The sequence below is a fragment of the Leuciscus leuciscus genome (assembly GCF_965113295.1).
Source record: "Leuciscus leuciscus genome assembly, chromosome: 13".
NCBI lineage: Eukaryota > Metazoa > Chordata > Actinopteri > Cypriniformes > Leuciscidae > Leuciscus > Leuciscus leuciscus.
Window position 1 is genome coordinate 5,495,668 of NC_138737.1, and position 27,881 is coordinate 5,523,548.

Sequence of the window (27,881 nt, forward strand, 5' to 3'; positions counted from 1 at the left end):
AAACAAAAGAGTCTGGGACATCTCTTGAGTAGGTGCTATAAAAGTATGGTTTGAATTCAGACATACTACTATTATCACATACTATTTTTTGCCTACTATACAGGGAAGTATGTGATTTTTGATACAGACAATATTTTAAATGGATGGATCCCACAAATTCTGAACCATTTTCGTGAAACACTTTTACCCCCTAAAGGTAACACTTTAGGTACCATTAGTTACAACAATCCGTTAACAAATATTAAGTAACTATGAGCATGTGTTTGTTACAGTATTTATGAATCTTTGTTAATGTTAGTTAATAAAAATACAACTGTTCATTGTTAGTTCATGTTATCTTAGATACATATAATAAATAATATTAACAGATATTACCTTTGATTTTAAAAATGCATCAGTAAATGTTGAAATTAAATGGAACCTTATTGTAAAGAGTTACCGAAAATTGTCGCACATAATTTACATATCTTTTATTTTGTAGTCACATTTGGACAAAAAGATAACAAGGCTTCAATAAGGAGGTGGAAAATTATGTTTGGTTACAGGTTTAGAATGTGCCTAAAAATAAATAGCTAAATATAGTGGGAATAGGCTATTTTAAACATTAGGTTACTAAAATAATTCAAATGAAAAACCTGATGTTTTCCTTCAACCCTGCCATCCAAGTCTCAGCCTTGACACTTTTGGCTGAAAAAAAGAGAGAGAGAGAGAGACAATTTTATGCTTCCTGAGGTCAGCCTGACATATGCTACAGTATTGGCAGCAATAACAAAATATATATATATAGGATTTTTGTTCAAATTCTGAAAAATTTTCCTGAAAATGATGACATAATTTCTTGCTTCAGATAAAAAAAATAATAATAAAAAAAAAGACGAGAATTTACGTGTAATTTGTTTATTTTTCTCTCTCAGTAATTTGGAAAAAGATAAGTCTTTAATGTCTGGAGTAGTTGGGGATATTTTGGGGATATTTAATTTTATCAATCAATAAATTCCTCTTGAAACAAACTTTGTTGTATTATTTTAATTTAATACTGTGAAGCTGCTTTGATACAATCTGTATTGTGAAAAGCGCTATACAAATATACTTGACTTGACTTGACTTGACTTGGAGTAGAACATTTGGATTCAGAAATGTAAGGAGCCAAATAGTAGAACTAAGTTAAAATTGTATCGAAATATTATTTGGTATTTATTCTATGTAGGCACAGTGGGTTTGTATGGACTGTGCATGAGCTGCTGTCAATACAGCGCTGTACCCCAGTGCGCATGCGCAGAACCAGCTGAAGCGAATGTGCGAATGTGAGGTGACAGCTGTCCCGATGATATCGATGAACGGTGAGAGTGTTTTCATTAAAAAACAGCCAAACAGCGGTAAACATATTAATGTCTGTGGATGTATTATGTGTTTTGAGTATAAATTCAACAGTGTCTGCTTGTCGGAGGGTTAAAATGACGCTTGTTTTGATGACTAGAGCCCGTGTTAGCGTTAAGGCTAAGCGCGAGCACGTTTAGAGGATCTAATATCTGGATTTTCACAGATTCTTCTTTTCGTATGAATTATTCGGTGGATTATTGATAAATGCATGGGATTAGTAAAGTCATATAGCCTGTTGACGATGTAATATCCTCGATCTGATCATGCATGTTGCTGGATTGCCCTCCATTTGTTACTCATACATAGTGAATTGGGGGTGGGGGTGCCTATAACAGCGTGTCTAATATGTATTCTGTTATATGATATTCTCTCTGATGCATGGCAGTATTGAGCAGTGATAACAGCCTTCCCCAGAACAGCCACGGCAAAAAGCAGAAGAAGAAAAACAAGAAGCACCGCAAAGCAGCAGCAGTGGAGATCTCTAGTTTGGAGCTGGGGTGAGTGTGTCTAACTGGGCAGAATCCAGATCTGGGTTTCTGCTCTGTGAGATGCTGCTAAAAATATATAGGAGTGTGGCCATGGGAGTCACTTCTCCAGATAAGCATATTGACTCATGGCCCTCCCTTCCCAGTCCATGCACGTGGAACCTATTTTAACACATCCCTGAAAAAAAACAAAAACATTCGGAACAATACACATCATGGAAAAGAACCACAGATATAATTTTTACACATTTGTTAATTTAGTACTTCAGTAAAAACTAAAACGGTCAAATAAGTAAAATTACAAACTAGTTCACCCCAAAAGGACTCACCCTCAAGGCATCCTAGGTGTAATATGACTTTCTTCTTTCAGCCAAACACAATCGTAGTCTGTGAAAAGGGTCCATGGCAGTGCTGCAATACAGAGTTTCGGGAAAAGTAGGCCGGAATAGCGAGAAGATATGTAGAACAGATGTGTATGTGCTTCTCCTACATAAATATCACGTCCTCTTAGTATCATATTCTAAGAAGACATTATATTTACACCATCAGCTTTCATTACTGTTTATACCAGTAACACAGACAGAAAATGGCAGGCTTTTAATGTTTTAATTAAATATCATTAATATCAAACAATGATGTACTGTTGTTATACTATTCTATTTTGACAGAATGTCACTGTGTATAATGTTCATGTCTGCCATTATAATGGCCACGTTGCTCTTTAGATATCATCACTGGAATTTGGAAAAAAAAATTGGTTGACCACTGTTGCTAACCCCTTTAGAAGTACTTGTTGGCTATTTAATAAAAGCTAGATAGACTGAGACACAGTGTGGCTTTATGTTAAGATGGTGCATTGATCTTTTGAAGCGCACAGATGGTCGAAGAATATGTGTTTCGAGTGAGATCATAAGCCCTAGATATGAAAGTCACCGCTAGAGATTGCTTATGAAAAGTAGTAGCTGTTGATGTATTATTTATGAAGTAGTCACCAGTGATGCCTGATTATAAATAGTAACATCCTGCGCCTTTAAACATGGCTGTGTTTGGCATAGACGACAAAGAAGTGACGTAATGTAGAAGAATGTACTTTCACACAGGATGCCAACCACCCGATGTTGACCCTTCTCTTTTTTTTATTGCTCTTCAGACCCCAGATCCCCTCCTCCGATGAACTGTGCCACATCCTCACCATCCACAGATCCGCCACCCCTCCAGAGTCGCCCCCGACGCCTCCGTTAAACCTTTCCCAGAGCCCCCCAGACCTCCAGCCTCCAGCCCCCCTCCCTCACTCCATTCCCATCACAGTGGTTTCCTCACCCAGCGCCCTCTCGTCTCCAGACACACCTTCCTCTCTCATTACACCTTCACTGGGCCTACCTTCAGTTCTCTCCACGACTCCTCCCACTCCACAGGACCCGTCCAATCAGCTGACCCCACCACAAGCTCTGAGCCCTCCCCCTCCAGACTTTTCCCCGCCCCCAGCAGAATTACTCGGCTCAGATGACGAGGAGCAGGAGAATCCGACAGATTACTGTAAAGGTAGGATTATCATCAGAATTCAGTTTTTAATTGATATTTTCTGTATAACCAGTTTTAAAGATACTTATTGATCCTATATATAAAGTTGGTCAACCTAAAGAGATGGGCGATATCACGAAAACCGAACAACATGATATAGGTCTCAGAAATATGCATCTCATCACTCATACTGGGGAAAAAGAAAAAATATAAAAATATTAATCCCTATGATAATGCCTGTTTTTAATAATCCAGTGAATTGAGTACTTTTCAAATGAAAAGCACTTTTTTATTTGGGACATTGACGCAAACCAAAAAATGATATTCCTAAAAAAAAAAATACATCTGGTGTTAGTGCAAAAAAGTGTTATTTTAGTATTATTTATATACTATTATAGTTTTCATAAAAATTTTGATTTAGTTTTAATTTTAGTAAAAAAAATTGTCATTTTGTTATGTGCTTTTGTCATTTCTATATATATATTTTTTTTTTGTATATTACTCTTTAGGTTTAATAAAAATTTTATTTGATTTATATCCAGTTAATAATTTATTTCATTTAGTTGCTAAGGCAACATTTCATATTTTCGTTTTAAGTTTTTCATCTAATATTTATATTTATTTCATTTCAGATTTATTACAATTAACTAGGGTTGGGAACCGTTCACATTTTAACCTGGAATTCGGTACCGGTACCTTTTTTCGGTACTTCACTCTCTGTGTAATAACAAAATCATTTATTTCAGTGAAAAAAATAAGTCCAAACCTCTCAATTTAATTTCTTCCATTTATTTAGAAATATTACACATTAGACAAAAATAAATCCTCTACTTCCCAAAACCGTCCTTACAACCTCCAGCCTCAATAACTGTAAAGAAACTGTAAGTCATTTATAGAAGTGTTATTATGCCAGAGGTGCTTGGTCGCTGTCTGCCATTGTCTGTGATGTTTGTATACTGTAATATTTACCCGTAGTGGTTTCATATACTAGGGTTTCGGACATTTCACAATGTCAACGTTACTATTTGTTTGACATAAATGGCACGGTACGAAATTTCGATGCAGCCAATGGCTCGAGTGTTATGCTTTCTTCACGCGCTATCGGAAATTTCCTACTTCTCACTTCTGAAGTCATGATTATGAGCTCATCGCATTCAAAGTTTGACTTGAGATGGCGTTCATGTAATGATTTTGTTTATGAATTTGTTAACTAGGAAACTAGTATTTACGATAATTCCGATAGCGTGTGAAGACCGTATTAACTCACGCTGGTAAAAATGCTACGTTAGCATCAACCAACACAGTAAAAATGTTGTTTTCTCCAACAACAACTTTTCAAATTAGCTAGGTTCATTAATTACCTGAAGATGTTGATGTCGACGCCTCACTGATGAACATATTCGGTTTTGATGAAAAAAAAAAAACTATACAAGTGCGGATTAGAACCCAGAACCTCTGACACGCTTGGCAAAAGTGACCAATAGACCATTAAAGTACACAAGCAAAATTTGCGGGTCTATGCATTTATTCACGTGAAAATTCTCAGCGCTAACCATATATATTAGTATATCTCATTAAACAACAAATTTAACCCAAAATGTAATATTGAAATAGATTTCTGCACATCGTAATGGTTTTTTTTTTCTCTGAAAATTTTTATTGTATACATATATTGTGTATATATATATATATATATATATATGATTTAGCATTCTATTAGCAACCCCACCCACCCCCACACCTGTCCCACCCACTTTTTAAACCAAAGTTACGCCACTGGCGCCAACGGTCTGGTGATAGTTGTTGTTACACTTTACAACAGTTAATTCAAATAATCTTTATCTTTAACATTTGGCACTTCTTTACGATAGAAATGCTAGTGTCAACTTAATTTCTTGAACAAGAACATGTGGACATCAAAACATACAAACTCAGAGCTAGGGTTTAAACTTTTAATTTGAAATCACAAAAGACAACAAATCACTCAGAAACCTGCAGTACATATATATATATATATATGTAATTGAATCGCAGCCTTTGTGATTTCACAGTAACACTATGAAATGGTTTTAACATATCGTGCAGCGGCTGCAGCCTCAGAAAATGATCTAATAATGCGGTCCATTTAGTCTGGCTATCACCAGACCAAGCTCAATCTTTTAAGGTTGAACATTAGTCTGGGGAGTCTGCTCTGTATTTTCTACTGCACAAGAGGTGTGATCAACCGGCATAGTTCAAATGACTCTGTACGCAATTGGATAGTCCTTCAACCAATCAGACCAACGATCCAGGTGACGTACTTTGCAGCGAAAACTCCAGGCAGGAAACGTGTCAACAAACGTGTTGGTTTGTAGCATTGATCAGCGGTTTGTAGCATTGATCAGCGGTTTGCAGAAGCAGCAATGACATCGAGTGATTTTTGCAGGTTTTTTTGCAAAAAAAACGTGAAAGTTAGTGATATTTACACCCACTCGAGCGATTTGTTTGCTAAACTAAAGAAGCCATTGAGCATCGTCGAGAGGTTAAAAGGAATTGGATTAGATTAAACCCGCCAATACCACGCCAGGTGGATAAGCCAGTTTGTGATTGGTCCCCGCAGATTTGTAACGGAAGCAGGATATGAAGAATGTACAGGTTTCCAGCCTGAGCTGCAGGGCGAAATCAAATCGCCGGCAGATCGGGCCGGGTTTACCCAGTCTAGCGGTCCACTGATTCTCGTCCGTGGAATGCGCCACTTCTGATATTTTGCTGGTTAAATGAAATTAGTAAATTGCAATCGAGGATTTTTTTAAATCGAGAACTCAAATTTAATCGAGAAATTGTGACAGCCCTAGTATCTTGTAACGAATGTCACTTCAGTTCTACTTTCTGAGTATGAGACAGAATAAGCACTGTAAAAGGTTTTGCCACAAACTCAACTCCTTCATGCTGATATCGCGAGACCGCTTTCACCTCAACGAGAAATATCGTCATGTTACACCCTTACCCTGACACCCCTAAGTTTTATTTATCAATAATATCCCTGGTGCAAAACCGCTTCACTTTATGAAACAAAATTCTTATAACAGTAACAACTAATATGTGACCCTGGACCACAAAACCAGTCACATGGGTCAATTTTAAATTGAGATTTATACAACATCTGAAAGCTGAATAAATAAGCTTTCCATTGATGAATGGTTTGTTAGGATAGGACAATATTTGTCCGAGATACGACTATTTGAAAATCTGGAAACTAAGGGTGCAAAAACTCAGAAACATTGAGAAAATCACCTTTAAAGTTGTCCATTTATGTTCGCGACTGTGCTGCATTCACTCACAAAAATAAATGTTTTATATATTTACGGTAGGAAATCTACTAAATATCTTCATGGAACATGATCTTTAATTAAAGGGTTAGTTCACCCAAAAATGAAAATTCTGTCAGTAATTACTCGCCCTCATGTTATTCCAACCCCGTAAGACCTTCGTTCATCTTCAGAACACAAATTAAGATATTTTTGATTAAATCTGAGAGCCGTCTCACTCCTCCATAGGCTTCTAAGACATTATAACTTGCTGGCCCAGAAAATGCTTTAAGACATCGTTAATATAGTCCAAGTGACTACAGTGGCTCAATCTTAAGTTTATAAAGCGACGAGAATACTTTTTGTGCGCAAAAAAACCCCAAAATAATGACTTTAGTCCACTATTAATTTCCTTCTCTCTGGGCCTCGAGTTTTTTCACGTAGTGTAACTGCATAGCGCTTCTGTGTTGTACGTCACACGCATCACACACGACCAGCGTCGGCCAATAGTGAGCCTACGTCTGACGTATAACACAGACGCGCTGCGCTAAAACACTACGTGAAAAGACTCGAGGCCCAGAGAGAAGGAAATGAATAGTGGAATAAAGTCGTTATTTTTGTTTGTTTTTTGCGCACAAAAAGTATTCTCGTCGCTTTATAAACTTAAGATTGAGCCACTGGAGTCACTTGGACTATATTAACGATGTCTTAAAGCATTTTCTGGGCCAGCAAGTTATAGTGTCTTAGAAGCCTATGGAGGAGTGATCCAGCTCTCAGATTTAATCAAAAATATCTTAATTTGTGTTCCGAAGATGAACGAAGGTCTTACGGGGTTGGAACAACATGAGGGTGAGTAATTACTGACAGAATTTTCATTTTTGGGTGAACTAACCCTTTAATATCCTAATGATTTTTGCCATAAAAGAAAAATCGATAATTTTGACCCATACAATGGATTGTTGGCTTTAGCCACAAATATACCCGTGCGACTCGTGACTGGTTTTGTGACCCAGGGTCACACATTACAAAACAAATGTGTCCATCTCTGATTTCTGATTGAATGAGTTACATTCAAAGCTGTTGTAAAATAGATGCTATACTGGCGTTATTATTACAGCAGTAATGAATGATAATGACTGGTTGAATGAATGCTATGTAACAATTTCTTTTCAGGAGGATATTATCCAGTGAAGATTGGAGACTTATTTAATGGCAGATATCACGTGGTCAGGAAACTGGGATGGGGTCATTTCTCCACTGTATGGTTGTGCTGGGATCTACAGTGAGTATTTTACATGCTGGGATCTACACGAATCCTAATCCCTGAGATTAAACTGCTGGAACTAGGTGCGCAATCTCTAAATATTGAGATGTAAGCCGATGTCAGATTATGGATAGTCAGCCAGATAGTCATGTATGGATAGCCAGCCGCACATGCTGTTTGACTGTGTGAATTCAACAATATGTGACATTTGTCTGTAGACGGAAACGGTTTGTGGCACTGAAAGTGGTTAAAAGTGCCCAGCACTACACCGAGACTGCACTCGATGAGATTAAACTACTCAAATGTGTAAGTCTGAGAACTGAATACATTATCCATTTTTAATTGAATTTAAAAACAAAGATGAATATATATTCTGACAGAGTTTTTCCTCAGGTGCGAGACAGCGACCCCACTGACACCAAACGAGAGAGGGTAGTACAGCTCATCGATGACTTCAAAATCTCTGGTGTCAATGGTGTTCGTATCCTTTACTGCCTGTCACGTGATCAACATGCTGATGCTCCTCTGTTAGCTGGAGAAGTCATATCTGAAGTCTTCTCTGTCATTTTAAGTCAGCATGAAATCAATACTGACTCGATGTTTGTTTTTATGATCTTTTCTCATAATATAATAATTCACTCCCTCTTCACTTTCAAGCCTATACTATTTTATATTCTTTCAATTTAAATTTCCTTGGCCTATTTCTTTTTCTAGGGCCCAATAAAATCAATTTCATTTTTTTCACAAATTCCATTTCATTTTCCCCAACAAGATTCTGTGTTTTCTTGTAAAAAGAATTCTGGATTCTGTTTTAATGGGTTAATAACATTTTAATCATCATAAAACATGTCTAATCAATTTAATTAATAAAACCTTAATAATTTAACTCTTTTAAAATGTAATCAAATGAAAATATAACAATTCCTACACAACAGAAAACTTTTTTTTTTTTGAAAAATAAAGTTACATAGTCCCCCCCCCCCCCCCCCGTTATTATAAATATTACTAATAATAATATTTTTCTGTCATAATTTTAAGTTAAACCGAACATTTATTTTGCTAGTTTCGGTGTTGTATTTGACGATAGCTTTTTATCAAAATAGCTCAGCTTCAGTATCTGTGGCAGACAAAACTGTGCCACTCATTCACTCTTGGATGCGTAGATTTATCTATTTAAATAGCAGGTTTCTTGTGGTTAAATAATCACAGACTCTTTCCTTGACTCCTTGTCCTCTCAGATGTGTGTATGGTACTAGAGGTGCTCGGTCACCAGCTGCTGAAATGGATCATCAAATCGAACTACATGGGTCTGCCTCTGATCTGTGTGAAGAGCATTCTTCGACAGGTGGGTCGGTTTGCCGTTCATAATAATGTAAAAAAGAAACAACAGTTTCTCAGGCTTGTTTTTACCAGCATACGGTATACACATTGCAGCTCCATCAAACCCCTGGGAAGGGTTCAGATTAGGGATGCTAATCCAATATATCGATGGTTAATTAAGCGTTTTGAGGTTTTGAGGTGCATGCTTCTCATGGTCAAAACACTTACAGCTGATAAATAAGGAAAAAAGAAGCGAGCACGCCATCTTTATGTATTCTAAATGTATTAATGCCTTCAAGCAATGCAATGGATTAGGTAGGCTAGCCATTTATTTCAAAACAATATTAACCAAGGGTCATAAAAACCCTCCAAGCAAGTGATTTTACAGAACATAAGAGCTACTACTTGTGTAAACGCCACAATAAAAGTACATAGAATAAACAAGTAATAAGAAACTGGTTGAAGAGTGCCAATCTTCCAGTGTTGTTTCAGCTGTATGCTCGTACTCTATGGCACATGGTACATCAAGACCTGTCAGTCTGAGCAATCTCACCAATCCAAACGCGCTCCAGCTGTAAAACAGTGTCCGATTGGTTTCTACACATCTTCCCTACCCTTTATACCCACCCACCACACCCGAGATCCAGTTTCCATTGGTTGAACTTTCAAATGACATTGGAAAACACTGCGTCATGATTGTGACATGGAAGTCCTATAGCTTTAACCAAGCAGCGTGTCAACTTATGTTGTGATTGGACTCGTTCGAGACCACCAGCTCTAAATAAAGAAATGCAATCTAATATGGTTTACTAATGTTATACTGTCTACACATGTGTTGCCGGCTATTTTTCATACAAATACTTGGTATAGTTTTCATGTGTAGCAGTTATTTTTTCACGCTATCAAAAATTAGAGCTCTTTTAATATGCCAGCGAATTTAAAAGCACATGTTAAGTGTTGGTCATATTCCCTATATTCACTGTAAAGCCAAGCTTATTAAGCTTACACCTATTTTGTGTTGGTTAAATGGTTGTTAAGTAAGATTTAATTGGTTAAGGTCAACGATTAATTGATCGTTACTACTATTGATTATGGGAATTTATGTAAATTGACATCCCTAATTCAGACACGTCTTGTTTCTGTCCTCCAGGTTCTCGAGGGCTTGGATTACTTACACACAAAATGCAAGATCATCCATACAGACATAAAGCCTGAGAACATCTTGCTGGACGTGAATGAGGTGTATGTGAGACGGTTGGCGGCAGAGGCCACGATATGGCAGAAGGCTGGAGCTCCGCCCCCCTCCGGCTCTTCTGGTACAGTTCTTTGTTTTCAAGTGTAACTCACATCAGGCTCACCTGAGACTCGCCTTAGTATCACGTGAGATTTGCGTAACGCTCCCTTCAGACTCATTTAATGCTTGCATAATAAATGCATTTACTATATAATAGACTATATATATATATATATATATATATATATATATATATATATATATATATATAAAGAAACATTTTACATTATATTCTAGGGTTGTCATGGTACCAACATTTCAGTAGTCGGTACCAATACCAGTAAAATGTTGTGCTTCTCGATGCCAATTTCGGTATCAGAGCGAACTGTTGAGGTTGTAGTTTTTGAATGAAATAATTTTGTCTCTTGGTCTCGTTATCACTGTCAGTCATCACAGTTTCCGATTCAGTCGCATATTTAAATACGGTTGTCAATCCAGAAACGTTGCAGTGTACTTAGAGGCATGAAAAACTAAAATTGTATTCAAATTTTGAATGGGTATTAAACCGAAAGCAAGAGACGAGCCTCCCTTTTTAACCACTAAAGCTGTCATACAATGAAGCTCTTATTTACACGTTTATATCTTGTTTACACTTTGTTGCTTATAATAAAAGGTTATAACGAAAACCTTGGATCTCAGTGGTGTTAAGCAGATTCTGACTAACTCTCTGACTAGCACCTCTGATAGGTCATTGTGTTCACGTGCTTTACAGGGATTGGCTACAATGCTCGACCTTGTAAAAACACACTCAAACAAGCATGAAACGAGCGCTTGAAAGCAGCGTCTATCAGCAGGTACCAAATATACTCTGTGCTATTGGTACTGCAGAAATGCTGGTACCATCAACTTTTGTTTTAGTACCGACGGGTACCGGTAGTATTGTTACGTTTGACAACCCTATAATATTCATATAATGTGATGAACAGCGTACAATGCTGCAAACCAGGGATACTCAAAGTTCAGCCTATGGGCCACTATAATCAAAATGTCTACGCTGTTTTAGCTTTGTCGCACTACACTACTGACTTCCAGGATGACCACAGATCATTGTAATGCAGTGTATTTTGTTGCTTGCAGTGTAGATGTGGTGTAAAACATGCATTCAAAATACAGTCATTTGGTAGGGTAATCAGTTTAGTGTGAGTAGACTGAATTTTTCTTCGTCTTATTGTATTTCTAAACTGTTGAATCCGATTAAATCTTTCAGAACTTTAAATGTGAATTTTACATGTGAAGTATTCACAAGTTAAGTCAGCATAAAATTCACAATCAAATTTTTAATTCATGTTACTGATCATATTGTGAACAATTCATCCATGCATTTGTTTTATTTTTTATTTTTGTATTACATTTTTTCTAAATATTTTTGACCTTGTAATTTTTTATAAAAACGCCATAACTCGATCTTCCAGTGAAAATGACAGACTTCTCTTTGGTGACGTATGGCAGACTTCTTCAAACATTTAGTCTGCACAAAACCCGCCAATTTCTTACAACCGAATGCAAGCTTGTATTGAAATTTGCATACATTTTGGAGTACAATGGCCACAAACCAACACACCAAGTCCCTATTCTTTAATCCGTTTCACTATCATGGACGACACAATACACAGTGCTTCTTTTCATTTCATCACAACTTTAATGTATTCATGCATAAATAAGATTTACAGTTTTTAATTCTTTGACACTGGATATTGTGCTGGAAATGCCTTTCAAAGACCAGCATTTATGACTGTTTTGATTATAAATACGAGGCTGGTGTAACACACAGCTCTGTGGTTTATACTTCTGTCTATACCAAATGGAAATCAAGTATTGCCTGGTTATTTATTCACTGACCCCTGGTCATCCAGCATTTTCTAAAAGTGTCCCTTGAGCGATATCTAATTTGAGTATCCCTGGCATAAACTATAACAACACAATGTGATGATCTCGACCTAATGATCAGTTATACTTAATTTTTTTTAAATTTAAAACAAAACCCAACTTGTAAATAATGAAGTTTGTTTTTAGTTTCATTACTGATTTTATCGATTTGTTTTTGCAGCCCTATCCAATCCCTTTTGCACAGATTTGCCTTCCTAGCTCACAGTTGTTTCCTTCTCAACAATTGAGTCCAGGTCATAGATTAGGGGTTATTTTCCAAATAATTTTTGCGAAGTAAAGTTACAAAGGTAAAAAAGCAAGTAAGAAAGGTTGTGTTTTTTAAACTTTGAATCGACTAGAAATGTGTCAATGAAATTGATCTGCATGCTGGTCGTCATTTCTCCTCTCCTTCTGTGGTGAATATGCCAATCATTTCTCATTTATTCTCTGTCGTCTGTTTGGTTTCTAACTGGTGTCCTTTCTTTTCTTTCTCTGTTTTCTTTTTCTTTTAAATTATTATAATTATTATCATTGTGGTTTTCTGTCCCTTCCCTCTTTGCTCTTCTGTTCTGACGGCAGTTAGCACGGCCCCAAGGGAAAAACAGGTACGTTTCAGAGTTGTGCCTGCTGAAATACAGAGAGGATGTAGTTTGTCCTGGTGAAAAAGACACATGACTGTTATAATCTGCCTGCTGTAACCCTAACCCACCCCTGCCTCTGTAGATACACGGGCATGAACCACTGGGAAAGAGGCACATCTCCATGTCCATGGTCAGATCCACTGATCTGGGCAAAGAGAATGCAAGCTACGCTCAAAATATGCTTTAATTTTGGACGATAACTGATCTTAAGCACGTTTTATAAACATGTAAACACGTAGAGACTATGTTTAAATGCACAGTGCATGAAGAAAACCATTTCTTTTGTGTTCACCCAGTCAGTGGATTTGGTCTTGATGCTCTGTGTCGCCCCACAGATGTGTTTGATTTCGCACCGTTAACTCCTCACTAACATTATTAGACCTTCCAGAGGTGTTTGCATGCTGGATCATTAAACCAGCTAGCTGTGTTCCTTCATCTGATCACTCTGCATTTCGGTTCATTTTATTCTTTTATTCTTTAGAAGAAAAGTTCAAAGTGATTATTTTAAAAGTGAGAAAAGAGCAGTGCCGGTAAGCTGTTCTCAGAAAGGAGCATTATCTTTTCTCACGTCACGACAGTCAGACAGAGATCCGGTGCGTTGCCGCTCCCTGTATCCTGCTTTTCTTATTTCAGCCACCACCTCTGCATGGCTGAGAGTGATTTCACGAATTACTGTCACATTTTCCTCTCTTCTGAATATAAATGAGATGAATGGCAAAAAGCAAGACTCTCTCTGCCACTGAGATGAGGAAAGAAATATTGAAAGGAAAAAAAGATGTCTCAAAATTATCCGCTTGGAAAGGGTGTGTGATATCAGGGCTGCCAACTTTTGAGTTCAGCTTGGAGTGAGAATTGGTGTTGACACAAATTTCATGATTCGATTCATGAGCTTGTGATTCAATTAGCGATTAATTTGGGAATATACATGGATATATAGTACATGTTAATTTTTCTCAAGGAAAATTTTTTTTTGGTAATGTTGTAAACTACACAGGGTACGTTATTATTAAAGGTTCATTAACAATTGATTTGTATACAGTTGCTTTTAAGAATGTCTTTATAATAATAAAGTTAAAATAATAACTTTTAAGGGTATTCAAGTACAATTATAATTAATATATATAATATTATTAATATGCATTTTCTTACTGACTTTAGTTTAATGTTATGTGACATTATTTACAAGCTTTTTTCCGCTGTTGAAACACTGATTGCGATTACATGAGACATTTCCGTAAGTATTGGTTCTTTCAACATACCTTCTGATGTTCATTCATGTTTATTTTGTGCTGTAACTTGTAGTAAAGAGGAAGAGATGATTGGTTCACGTGCGCTCCCGTTTGGCTTGAACTGAGGCTACAGCGATGTCACGCTATTTTTAGAGTGCCAAAATGGTATTTATTGTTTGAACTTTTTCATAAAACGTGGAAAATTTTAAAGCTGAGGCTTTTTTATCGAAAGTAACCTGCTCTGTCTTGTCTGCACGTTGTCCTTGTTGTCTTTGCGCCACAATGTTTTTTCACTGCGTGAGCATTTGCATGTGTGAGAGCGTGAGAACAGTGTCTAGTCAGGCTCGCGCTGAATGTAAGAGTCGAGAGAGTTGGCAGCCCTGGTTATATTCGTGGAAGAGATTGACCTGGATATTGAGTTTTATGTTGTATGTTAGTGCCCAGTATGCCAAATTGGCTTTTAATGATTTTATTTCTAGTTTTATTATAAATTTAATAATAATATTAATAATATATCAATGATAGGATAAAATGTAATGTAAAATAAATAAATAAATAATAAAATGAATTATTATTATGCATTTTTATCTTTGTTTTGGTCTGTTTGAAATGTTAGGCTACAGATTTTGTACTTGGATGAATGTTTCTTTAAAAAGTTTAAAAAGTAATTATCCAAATAGTATTTTTTTTTTCTTCATGCCTCAATGTATTTTTATTATAATTATTATGAATAATAATATTCATAATGATATGATAGAATTATGAGAAACAAGAAAAGGAAATAATAATAATAATTTTTATGCATTTATTATTCATTCATTATTATTTTTATTTTTTTTTCTGATTGTTAAGCTGCAGATTTCTTACTTGAATGAATGGCTGACTTTAAGTTTAAAAAGAGTAATTATCCATCCAGGATTTTTTTCTGGATGTCTCAACTTTTCTTTATTATGGCATATTTTGATTTACTTAGTCCTTGTGATTCCATCTGTGCATCACCTTCTTTTAAATCTTTTCACCTGTAAATGTTTTGAAATGTTGTAACAATGGCTAATTAATATCATAATTGATTTAAAAGGTTTATAACTTTAGAACGATTGTATTCAGACAGAAATATCCACATCAGACATATTGCACCCCACTGACCCCTTTAGATTACATTGACCCAATTCATTTGATATACAGTAACCAGAGTGTAAGGTCTGAAATACAGTTGAGTACATCTGATAAATATATATATCTGCACCAACAGCAGTAAGTGTGATTTATAAGTAGCAGCAGTAGTTTTACAGACAGCGCCAGACATGGAGGTTCATCGGGTCAGTTCAGTTAGACCGGGCTTAGTAGAGCAGACGTGTCACGGCTCAACCAGACAACAGACATGGCAACAGTCCTGCCATCCCAAAATAGTCCCAGAGCTGGAAATGGCGCAGTCGTGTCAGATATCCCCCGTTGCGGAATTCACTTAATGCTGCGTCAGGGTAAGCTTAGAGTGCATGCGAAATTGAGTGAACCCTGGACATCATGTTGGGAAAATTACGAATAATGCAGAAGGTTTGGCTTCTGTAACTAAGTAAAATAACCCTTCTGCGTTCCATTGCTGGCACCTGTGCCTAATGTTGGCGACCCATGAAGCGACTTATTTCAAGGACAATCCCCCTGGAGTAACTTGAGTTTAACTATTTGGGTCAAGGACACTTTTTTCTGTCGATTTTGAACCAGCAACCTTCTGGTTGTCACATCCTGATCGTATGAGAACATTAACCAAAATAAGTGTATGAGGTTAGTTTGTTCTTGCAAACATAACAAACATAATTGCACAGGTTTGATCAGCTAACATCAGATATCATGCTTGTTTTAGAAGGTATTTTTTTATTTAGTTTCATGCTTTTTATTATTATTATTATTATTATTATTATTATTATTATTCAGCACTTTAAAACTTTTTTTTTTTTTTTTGCTTATGTGTGTTTGTCTGTGTCTAGACGGGTAAATTATCAAAGAATAAGAAGAAGAAGTTGAAGAGGAAAGCCAAACGGCAGCAGCGTCTGTTGGACGAGAGGCTTTTGGACCTGCAGAGGATGGAGGATCTGGATGGGGTTTTGCCACAGGAGGCTTCTGGAAACACACGAGCGCTCTGGAGGCTCAGTGAGGACGGAGAGGACGATGACAAACACGCACAAAGTGAGATACATTTATGTGTGTATTTAGCATGAACAAATGGAGAATTTAACTTTAGCGATGTTTGATCTGCGAATGAATTATCCTTTTGAACCATTATGTTTTTAATGATGCTTTTGAACATCTTCAATCATGTGAATCAACCATTTTTGCATGAGGGCTTTTTGAGCTGAGGGGCTAAAAATAGTCATTTTTAATATATTATTATTATTATTTAAAAAATGAGACGTAAAATACTTTGTGTGGACGTTCTGTGACTGATTGAAAGATTATGCACAATATGGAGAAAAAGTTTGTGTGGTAAACATTAACAAGATTAATGTGTAAAATTAAATAAATTTGTTTTCGACTATATTTCAAGCCAGAAAATAATGACACATCCATTATGCACGTCTCGTGTTGTTCCTGGGTAAAAAGAAAAGAAAAAAAATCACTCCAATGTCTCAAAGCTAACAACAAATCTTTTACTCGAGTGACAAAACGTGTTTGCGTTTCTGTAAACTGTGTTATCCAGCATTAATGGCCATCAAATGGAAATCTAATTAATGCACTGACTTAATGAACCATTTGCCAATGCAAGATGACATCTACATCAAGTGATTTTTTAAGAGAATCAAGCTTTGACGCAGCTTCTCCTTTTTTACATAAATCACATGCATATATAATCTGTTCATTTATTTCTTGAGTTGATATTTCCAGTCTATCACATGATCCTTTAGAAATCATTCTAATATTCTGATTTATTATGAGTGTTGGAAACAGTTCTGCTGCCTAATATATTGGATGAATAAAAGGTTAAAAAGAACTGCATTTATTCAAAATATAAAAAAATATTTTCTAATAATATACATTTTCTTTACTATCACTTTTTATCAATTTAACACATCCTTGCTGAATAAAAGTATTGATTTATTTCAAAAAAAAGAAAGAAAAAAAAATGACTGACCCCAAATGACTGACCAGTAGTGTATATTTTTGTTACAAAAGATTTCTATTTTTAAAACATTTGCTTCTTTTTTTTTTAATTTTTTTTTTTTATTCATCAAAGTATCCTAAAAAAGTATCACAGGTTATAAAATAATATTAAGCAGCAGAACTGTTTCCAACTTTGATAATGAATCATCATATTATAATGATTTCTAAAGGATCATGTGATAGACTGGATGTCACATGTGACACTGAAGACTGGAGTAATGATCCTGAAAATTCTGCTTTGCATCACAGAAATAAATGATAATTTAAAGTATAATAAATTGAAAACCAATTATTTTAAATTGTAATAATATATCACAATATTACTTTTTTTTTCTGTATTTTTGATCAAATAAATGCAGGCTTGATGAGCAGAAGAAACTTCTTTCAAAAACATTAAAAATAGTAATGTTTCCAAACTTTTGGCCTGTACTGTAAGCAGACCAACATTACTTCTCTTATAATAGCTTTGGATTGGCCATGCCGTGGTTTCCCACGTACACTTATCTTAAGTAACATTAAATTAAAACAGAGGTAAGACACACCCAGATTTAGATTGGTCAAGCAGCACTTTTGCTGTTCTAAACGGAAATTCACTTCTTGTCTTTGCGAACCAAGTACACTTGAATTAGTGTCAAATATTAGTCGTCACTAATCTGACGCAGACTTGCGGTATCATACGAATCAGTTTAATCTACTTGGGAAAACAGTCAGTCAGAATGAAATCAAATGTTTACAATTTATTATGTCTGGTAAATGCATCATGACAATTTCATAATCAGTTCAAAGATAATAAATACAAAACATCAAATGCTCTGAAATAAAGAGAAAAGATGCGAACAAAATACATGATGCTGAGTGTCTTGCCCACACTCTGCATCACGGGCTAATTTGAGCTACAAACCGCCCTGAGCCTCTTGTTGCATTTCTTTATATAGACAGAAACTTCTTTCACATTGAAACATTGGCTAACAATGGGAATTTGCATTCAGAGTTTACACCTTTTGGGAGCAGGAGGCCATTTGCCTGGAAGACACACCCTTCTCTCTGTGCAAGTTATCTTTAAACTCTTAAGAACTTTATTACCTTTTGGTTTACTTCTTTGGGAATGAGACATTTGTACCAGTCGCACTGAGACATTTCAAATTACACCAAACATGTATAATACTGTATGATGATTATTCACATTAAACCATATAGATTTTTGGGTGAATATCTGGTGATCTCAGCGTGAGAGAGAGACAACATGGGAGAGGTGATTAACTCGGGGATGCTAGTTTCTCAAGAGAGAGTCAAATGTTAATTTCGAGAAAGGTCCTTTGTCTTCTCGGGGAGTGGTCGTTCCTCAACCAGACTGCTCGGCATTTTCTAATTTCTCAATTCTTAAACAATCATACAACACCGCGATTTTTTGTGAAATCTGTTCAATACGACTGCCCAAAATCTGCAGATTGGTTCTGACTTTCGCGTCTAGCATCGACTGTAAATTGGGACAAAAATCTGGTAAAAGTGGGGTAGTGTATTCCAGCCTTTAGTTACATTTGAACACTCAGGCATGTGGCTTTATCTGCTACACAAAATAACAAATACAAAATAGCTAGATCTAAATCCACAGGATCGTTTATATATTATCGTTGTATTATCGCCCAACCCTAAAACGGCTCTGTTAAAGCAATTATAGACATGACAGCATGGCTTCCTGTAAAACTGCTTTGAAAAAATGGTCACACTTTAGATTATGGTCCAATTCTCACTATTACTAACTATTGTATTAACTATGACTTTTTCCTCAATAAACTACTAATCACTGCTTATTAATAGTTAGCAAACTAGTTGTTAACTTTAGATATCGGGAAGGATTAAGAATGTAGAAAATGGTCTTTCAGAATTAGGCATTAATATGTTCTTTTATAAGTACTAATAAACAGCCAATATCCTAGTAATATGCACGCTAATAAGCAACTAGTTAATAGTGAGAATTGGACCCTAAATTAACGTGTCACCGAAAAAATGTGTATTGTAAAAATTGCTATACAAATATATTTGACTTGACTTGACACCTTTTCCTCTTGATGTGTCTCACAGTGAACGGTAATGGCCACTCCTTCGTAGGAGCTCTGACTAAACACAGTCCTGAATCGGGCTCGTCGTGGCTGGAAGAGGGTTGTAACGGCTTCGGACCCCTGCGCTTCTCCAGCCCTGGATCGGGCCTGTCCGGGATGTCCAGCTCCATCCTGTCAGCTACCTCTGAGTCGGCTCTGTCCACACTGTCGGGATACTCCACTGAGCGCTCGCTGCTCTCTCCCAACTGTACGTACTCTGCTTTGAGCTCATGGAAAAATACCAGTAAAGCACAACAGTTCATTTTCTCTATAGGAAAATAGATTTTAATAACATATAAGCCTTTAAAGACAGCTCTACTGTCTACTGCTGTTTGCTTCTGTTAAAGCTGTAAGAAAAAGTAATGAGGACGGTGAAGATCTCGATGAAGAAGTTTATTGCAGCGTAGCAGTGACAAAGTACATTAAGCACCTTGGGTTTGATTCCAGACATCCTAAACTCAAACCTTTTATACAGATAAAATGTACAACCCACAATGTAAATAAAGTTACTCTTGTCTTGTTGTAACAGCTGTGGTCTGTATGTTAATGAAGTGGAGACACCCCATTGTCTGAGATGGTTCTCAGAGTCCCTCACCTGCTCCCATTCTACAATTGATGACCATATGCTCAGCATGTGATCACCCTATGTGGTGCAGAAATAACAAAACTGTCGACTTTGTTCTTTTCTATGATAATTAAGCAATTTTGGTAAATTAGCTTATCCTTGGAGTGGAATCTGATAAGGTTGAGGCAGTCTGTCATTTCTTACAAAGTCATCAGATCACATTATTTCAGATAATTTTTTTAAATAATTTGTGGTGGAAAAACTACATTACCCATAATGCTGTACAGAAAATTCCACCAATCAGAGTCACGACAAGCAAAATGTGCCAAAAGAGCTCCACTCCCATGAAGCATTGCAAATGATGAAATCGAGTCGGTCTCGCTATGCTGTCAAAATACTTAAATATCTGTGATTTAACGCACTCGCCCCAGACCTCTGTAAAACCTACTGAATGAATCCACGTTTTGATTGAATCAGGATCTACGATTCAATGGCCCATTCATACACAGAGGCATTTTTCTAATTCCTGAATGAATCAGCTGTTGTCTAGATTTTAAATCTTTTGTTAAATCAAGTACTTCTATAGTATTTTTCACATGGGAGTTTCTCATTTCCTAATTTGAGTTATAAGCCATGAAACACACCCACCAGATAAAAGGTGAAAATCACAACAATTACGAACTTCGATTTGAAGCAAAAATCCGACTAAAGGTACAAGACCGTGTACTTGGCTTTAATGAGGGATAGAATTACAATCCCATTAAGCATTGCAAATATATAAAACATTTGATTTAAAGAGGTTTGTTATGTACATAGAAACAATATGTTTTTATGGTCATTTCAAAATATGCATATTATGCACACAAAATATTTAAGTCGTTTGAGAGCGTAGGGACACATCATTCTCCCAGTGCTTCTTGGGAGTGGACGGGCGCTAAAGTGTTCTTTTGGTGCTATTTGCTTGTGTACATTCTCTGATTGGTGGAGATTTCTGTGCAAAATTTTGGGAAGTGTAATTTTTCATCAGGATTCCTACTGTTGAACATGATTATTTAAAAATGAAGTTGAATTAATGCGACTGATGATTTAACCAAAAGCGTATAGTATTGATTTAACAACCTTGTAGCTCACAGTAGGTCTGTCTTTAAAGGCTTAAGTTATCGTATCAACTCCCCTATGAAGAAAGCGAATGGGATTTTCACTTCTGGATCCCGACTGTTGCACTCTAAAGGCCTTTGATCTTTAATTAAACATCAGATATGTTCTGTTTGGCTGTAATTATGTTGCTGAAGGTTTCACATCAGTGATAAAATGATCTGGTTTTTTTTTTTTTTTTACCAGCATACTCCGCTGCTGATTTCCTAGTGAATCCTCTGGATCCTCAGAACGCAGATAAAATACACATCAAGATTGCAGACCTAGGCAATGCATGCTGGGTGGTGAGTACTGTTGATTCCATTCAAACAGTGGACCACATCAGGTGCTGGTGATGTTTACTGATGTCCTCTCCTCCATATCAGCACAAGCACTTTACCGAGGACATCCAGACACGTCAGTACCGAGCTCTGGAGGTGCTGATCGGAGCCGAATACGGACCCCCTGCTGACATATGGAGCACTGCTTGTATGGTACGAACTCATTCAGTGCCATCAGGGTTATTATTGTTCACCAAAACTAAAACCATCAAATAAACCTTTTCATTACTTGAAATAAACATTAACTGAAGCAACCCACCATCAAATTGACAAAAGAAATGTCTCATAAAGATCATCACCTTCACAATCTTTTCCCACCAATGTCCTCACCAAAGTCACCTTTATTTATATAGCGCTTTATAAAATACAGATTGTTTCAAAGCAGATTTACAGTGATAAACAGGAAAATAATGATTCAATGATGCAAACTGAATTCAATTCTGCTGTAAAGCAGCTCTAAAAAGACAATAATAAGCAGTCATTATTCAGCTGTGTTAATCAGTGTTGATACTTTTTGGTTCAATAACTGTATAAAGTACATAAGTTATGAAATGAGTTCGATTCAGTTATAAAGTAGCTCTTCAGAAATCAGTGATGTTATTATCCAGCTAAAAAAGTTGAGACACCATGTTATAAGCATGTTTTGTATAACACTGATGCTAATTAGCATTGATCCAACATCCACTTCTCTACAGTCACACAGAAAACAGTCTGAGAAGTGATGAGTCAGGATAGTTGACTAGTTGTTTTATATTTTAACAGTGGTATTTTTTTGAAAGGGAGTGATTTTAGACCCCTCTGCTGTGAGGCTGAAGTCGCTTCCCCTTCAAAACACCAGCCTAATTATACAGGGCTTCCTTAAAGACCAGGGGGAACGTCAGAGAGGGCCTAAACTATTGAAAAAATATATATATTTCAAAACTAAAAAAAAAAAAACGTTTAAAATAAAAAGTCATCCGTTATAACGTTATTTTAAGAATTCATAAATTGACAAATTAACATCTGATAATGATTGGAAATTATGATTGGATAATTGAGGAAATAAACCCTGTAAATTTAGCTATTCAGTTTGTTTTGGATTGTGAAGGATGAAAGACGCCCATTTGCTCGCTATTATAAATTTTCCGCCTAACGCTTTCAGCTCTGTGATTGGCGGTCCAGCTGTGAAATTACAGACGGCCAATGAGAGACTAATTTCAAATGACAGGAAAATTGAACAATCAAATCACCCCTCTAAATGGGTGGGGCTTGTTATCACTAAGGTTATGACGCGTTCCACCCGCTGTAAAGCTGTTAGTTAATCGGCAAAGGCAGACCTACAGCAGAGCTTAATTTTGTGCGGAAAGCCAAAGCATTTCAACCCCAGCAATTATAATGGATACCCCTGTATGACAGCATCAAAGAAGCTAAAGCTTTACTGCTGGAATTGTTTGCTGTTTGGGCAGTTATTCAAAATCAAATAGGTCACATGCCAACTGATTTCATCCTGCCCGCCGCTGACATTCAATCTTGTCTGTAAATTTGAGTTAGGCTAACCCCTCTTTCACACCGCAAGCGTGAGCGGCGCGCGAGCGGCTCGTCCGCGCAACTACATCGTCACTGCAGCAGCAGACTCTCGCGAGTATTCACACTGGAAGCATAGCTAAGTGCAGCGGCTGCAAAGCGTGTTCGGCAGACCATAGGCTTGTTTGAGATGCGACTTGCCTCGCCTGAAATGTATGCGAGAGTAGGCGGCTGCAGTGAGAGGAGGAGTGAAAAAAGAGCAGGCAAGCCGTACAGAGATCTCTTCTCGTAGTGGTTCTGACACCTGCGAGATCAAAGATGAATATTACGGGATTCACGCTCGTGCACAGTGTTGCCAATAAACTGGATGGAATTTAAGTTCTGTTGCTTTTATATGAAAATAAATATAATGAACAAGACACCCAAAGTTGCCTACTTATTTAATTCTATTCCAAATACATGTTTATCAATTTTTTTCCCCCTTTAATACAGACATATGTGTTTTTTTTATTTTTTTTTTATACAAATTACATTGCATAACCCCTAGAGATCGTACTGCCAGATAGTTTGGGAATATTCACACAACGTATACACATAAAACATGATATCAGAGTTTTAAAATCAAACATTTTAAAAGAGAACAATGCATCACGGTTGTTTAAACCAATGAACATTAAGCTGTGTCGTCAGCAAGTCGTTTCCCATCGTGCTTTTGATCAGCGCAGTCGGTGGAGAGCAACTGCGCTCGACTACAGAATCCGACACGTGCGTCTTGCGCTCGCGAGAGTTTTTTGACATGCGTCAGCATGACATCAGAGCAAGGCGGACCGCACTCGGACACATTTCTAACCGGCATGCATCTCGCGCTGATCACCGGTGATCGGTTCTGCGCAGATTTTGCTCATCTCAAACAAGCCTATTAAAACCATTTCAAACAATGGCAAGTTCTTTCAACATTTTTGTTTTTATACATTATAACTTGCAGAATATTTGTAATACCTGGAAGAGTTTGTTTTATCTAAAATCGTTGTTCATGGTCTATTTTACCGCCGTACGTATTTAAACATTTTGTTTTAATTCCTTTTAGAACGTGTTGTTTTTTGGGTCATAAAGCACTTTGTGCTTCTCGACCTCCTCGTGTCATCCATTGATACAGGTTGTGTTTACATCATCTGCCGCATGCACATGTTTACTAGAACCTATATAGCATAGTGTCTGTGTATTACATAATAAACTCAAATAAAGTTTATATTTGCTGCTGCACTGCTGTTCACGCGACGCTCCTGCTTGACGCTCACGCGCTGCTCCTGCTCCCGGTGGGAATGCACTCATTGATTAAAATACGCGCTGCTCACGCGCCGCTGACGCTTGTGGTGTGAAACCGGGGTAAGTTTGCTTTTTCCCCGACGAGGGAAGAGGTGAGAGGGCGAAGGTTCAAGAGTCACGGTTCGCTACTACTTAAAGGGATACTCCACTTTAAAATGAAAATTCTGTCATCATATACTCACCCTCATGTTGTTTCAATCCTTTATGAATTTCTTTCTTCTGCTGAACAGAAAGGAAGATATTTAGAAGAATATCAGTAACCAGACAGTTTCTGGTCTCTCATTGACTTCCATAGTATATTTTTTTCCTACTATGGAAGTCAATGAGACTAGTCATTCAGACAACCTGCTGCCTGACGTATGAACATACATCGATTTCATGTGAGAGAGCAGTGACATCATGTGTCTCCACAGGCGTTTGAGTTGGCGACTGGAGACTACCTGTTTGAGCCTCACTCAGGAGAGGACTACACTCGAGATGAAGGTCAGTTGTCTTGGTCTTCCTCACAGTTTTCTTTTTCTTTTTCTAGTTTCAGATTTAACAAGTGTTATTGGCATGATAACATGTATTATATTACTTATCAGTAACTGTAGGTCAGTAGTTTTGACCAGTATCTGATTCACGATGCTTCATGGGATGAGTAATAAATTGCCTCTTAAAATAATTAAATTATGCCTCGATTTTTTTTTTCTTCTCATTTCCAATACTTCTTTTACTTTTTTTAATGATGCTGAAAAATGCAGCTTTGCATCACAAAATTGATTTATTCCTAAAATATATTCAAATAGAAAACAGTTATTTTACATTGTAATAATGTTTCACAATATCACTGTTTTTACTGTAGTTTTTATCAAATAAATGCAGCCTTTATGAGCAGAAGAGACTTCTTTTCAAAACTATAAAAAAATCTTATTGACCACAATGTGTAAAAAAAAATGTAAAGAGAGAGAGATAATTGTATAATTCAATTATGTGTTATTTAAGTGTCATTTTAAATACTATCATAGTTTTATTAATATTTTGAATATTTTTATATTTTCAAGTTTTATTTTAATAATAGTTAAAGTTTTAGTTATTTTGCTTTTGACAATTAGATTTTTATTTTGTAATTTTTTTAAAGATGTCTATATAGTTTTTATAAATTGTTGTTTTAGTGTTTGTTAGTTATTTTAGTACATCAAGTTAAACTACATGAAAATGAGAAATGCTGCCTTGGCAAGTTTTTTGGTGATTTCAAGTAAATAAAATGTTTTTTTTTATTTTTTTATGGTTTTACTGTGAAATATGTACTATCTATAAAAATATGATCTGTATAATCCCTATGGAGATAATTATTGGGGGGAAAAAACACTAGAGCTATAGAACTAAGTCCACTTAAAAACTGGGCAGTCGAATAGAACCATACACTAATATGTTATGCGTTCCTAATATACACACAATAGAGATATTATTTTGCTTTTTATATAATAACCAGTCCAAAAATGTGTTTGTGTGATTGATTGTTTTTCAGATCATATAGCTCACGTCATTGAGCTGTTGGGCTCCATTCCTCCTCACTGCGCCCTCTCAGGCAGATACTCCAGAGAATACTTCAACCGGAGAGGTAACTAACACTCTTCTTATCAATGTCCTTCAGAAAATGCTAAATATCTCCAAATACACAGGAGAATATCAGGGTGAATCTGAAGAACAACATGCCCATGTCACAAAAAAAGGTTTGCATGGAGAAAACGAAGATGAGATTCAGCCATGAGGACCAATCACAGAACATCCTGAAATGCTGCTTCATTAGCTCAGGGCTTAATCTGAAAGGGTTTTCCTCAGACATGTGATGAACGCTCAGGATATTAATAGCTCAGAACATCCTCGCTGAAGATCAGCCTGTTAGAAAAGTTCTCTCCGCTTGCTTTCTAAACCACAGAGAAACGTGAACGAGAGCCCCTCGTGTGTCAGAACTCCTGCAACTGCTGTTAGAGTGTTGGATTAGTGTGGGATTTGTCTTTCCTCCACTGCTCTTTCCTTCCACCTGATCATCGCCATCTCTCACTGGACCCGAGATCAAAATGCTTCAGACAGTGAAAAGATGTTTGAATTGTCGTGGTCCGTTAGCAGGAGGCCATCATTTGTTTGGCTTCATCCCAGTGACACTTGATTCTTTTTAGCAGAACGACTCATTCCGATTCGCTCACTGATTCATTGTGTCTTTATGCAACCAGTGCTATCGTGTCTATTTGAGTATTAGCGAATGACTCAGCAGATTTGTTCAGATGACTACAATAGAGATACAGAGTAAATCACCTTTTCAAAGAAACTTGACACTTCAAATAAAGATTGTATCAATTACGTCATTACACCAGTAGGTGGCGACAAGTGACTGTTAAAAAATGTATTTGTCATTGAATCATTTATTCAACAGATTTGTTCAAAAACTCTGATTCATCCAGTAATGAACCCAGTAGTCTTTATGAATGAGTCATTGAATATTTCATTAACTTTTTTATTTCAAATTAATTCAATATTTTTTTTAATAGACTGCAGCAATGAACATTTTCGTAAATAACATTATTTTGATGTCTGTTCAGAAATTTTAAACAAAAAAAATCGTGATTCTCAATTTATTCTGAATCTTGGAGCTCTACTTAATTCACAACTTTTCTTCACACACTGACACTGCTGAACTACTTTAGCACTTCATAGAAAACAGGCCAGCTTGACATTTGCATGTTGCGTCCTTGAATGTGCATGATAATGCTTTGACCGTGTGTGTGTGTGTGTGTAGGTGAGCTGCGACACATCTCGAACCTGAAGCCGTGGGGACTGTTTGAGGTGCTGTTGGAGAAGTACGAATGGCCACTGGATCAAGCGGCCCAGTTCAGCGACTTCCTGCTCACCATGCTGGAGTTCATCCCAGAGAAGCGCGCCACAGCTTCAGAGTGTCTACAGCACCCCTGGCTCAACTCATAACGCTCGTCTTTCACTGCGTCCGATCACCTGGTGCACACATCCACCTTTCAGAGTGTAAACTCACTGTTAAGGTCAAACAAACTGGAGATACAGTATCCTGAGCACAGACTTAGCTAGAACCTCAAAACCTATGTTTTTTATATCTATTTAAAGAAGCTTTGATCTCTGAACATGATAGAGATATGTCTGTAGTCTCTCTCTCGAGTTTTCATTGTACTGTCATTTAATTGTGTAGAAGGGTCACATATTTATGTTAAAATAGTGCCTTGACATGCCATCTGCAAAAACAAAAAAAAGAAAAGAAAAAAAGCCCCTCACCTTTTTATATATGTCTGCGAATATGTGTGAGGAATGCTTGTTTGTGAACATACAGAATATATGTTCAAATACTTGAGATCTTAAACCCTGTGTACTGAAGAATAAAGTATCACTTAAAATCATGGATGTGATGATGGAGTCATTTTTAAATACTTTTACTGGTCACCATAACACTGTAGCATGTTTAA

General features: G+C 36.6%; 1 protein-coding gene across 1 annotated transcript; it reads left to right on the forward strand.

The window, feature by feature from the left end:
* The first annotated feature begins 1,271 nt into the window (after positions 1 to 1,271).
* srpk3 (SRSF protein kinase 3) lies at positions 1,272 to 27,815 on the forward strand. The gene is made up of 16 exons (XM_082189148.1): positions 1,272 to 1,340; positions 1,766 to 1,877; positions 3,016 to 3,407; positions 7,847 to 7,955; positions 8,156 to 8,243; positions 8,331 to 8,418; positions 9,176 to 9,282; positions 10,408 to 10,573; positions 12,997 to 13,022; positions 16,273 to 16,471; positions 19,526 to 19,750; positions 21,449 to 21,546; positions 21,628 to 21,735; positions 24,825 to 24,894; positions 25,922 to 26,014; positions 27,191 to 27,815. Exons 1-16 carry the CDS (start codon positions 1,295 to 1,297, stop codon positions 27,373 to 27,375), a joined length of 2,112 nt encoding a protein of 703 aa, XP_082045274.1. The 5' UTR covers positions 1,272 to 1,294; the 3' UTR covers positions 27,376 to 27,815.
* The last annotated feature ends 66 nt before the right edge of the window (positions 27,816 to 27,881 follow it).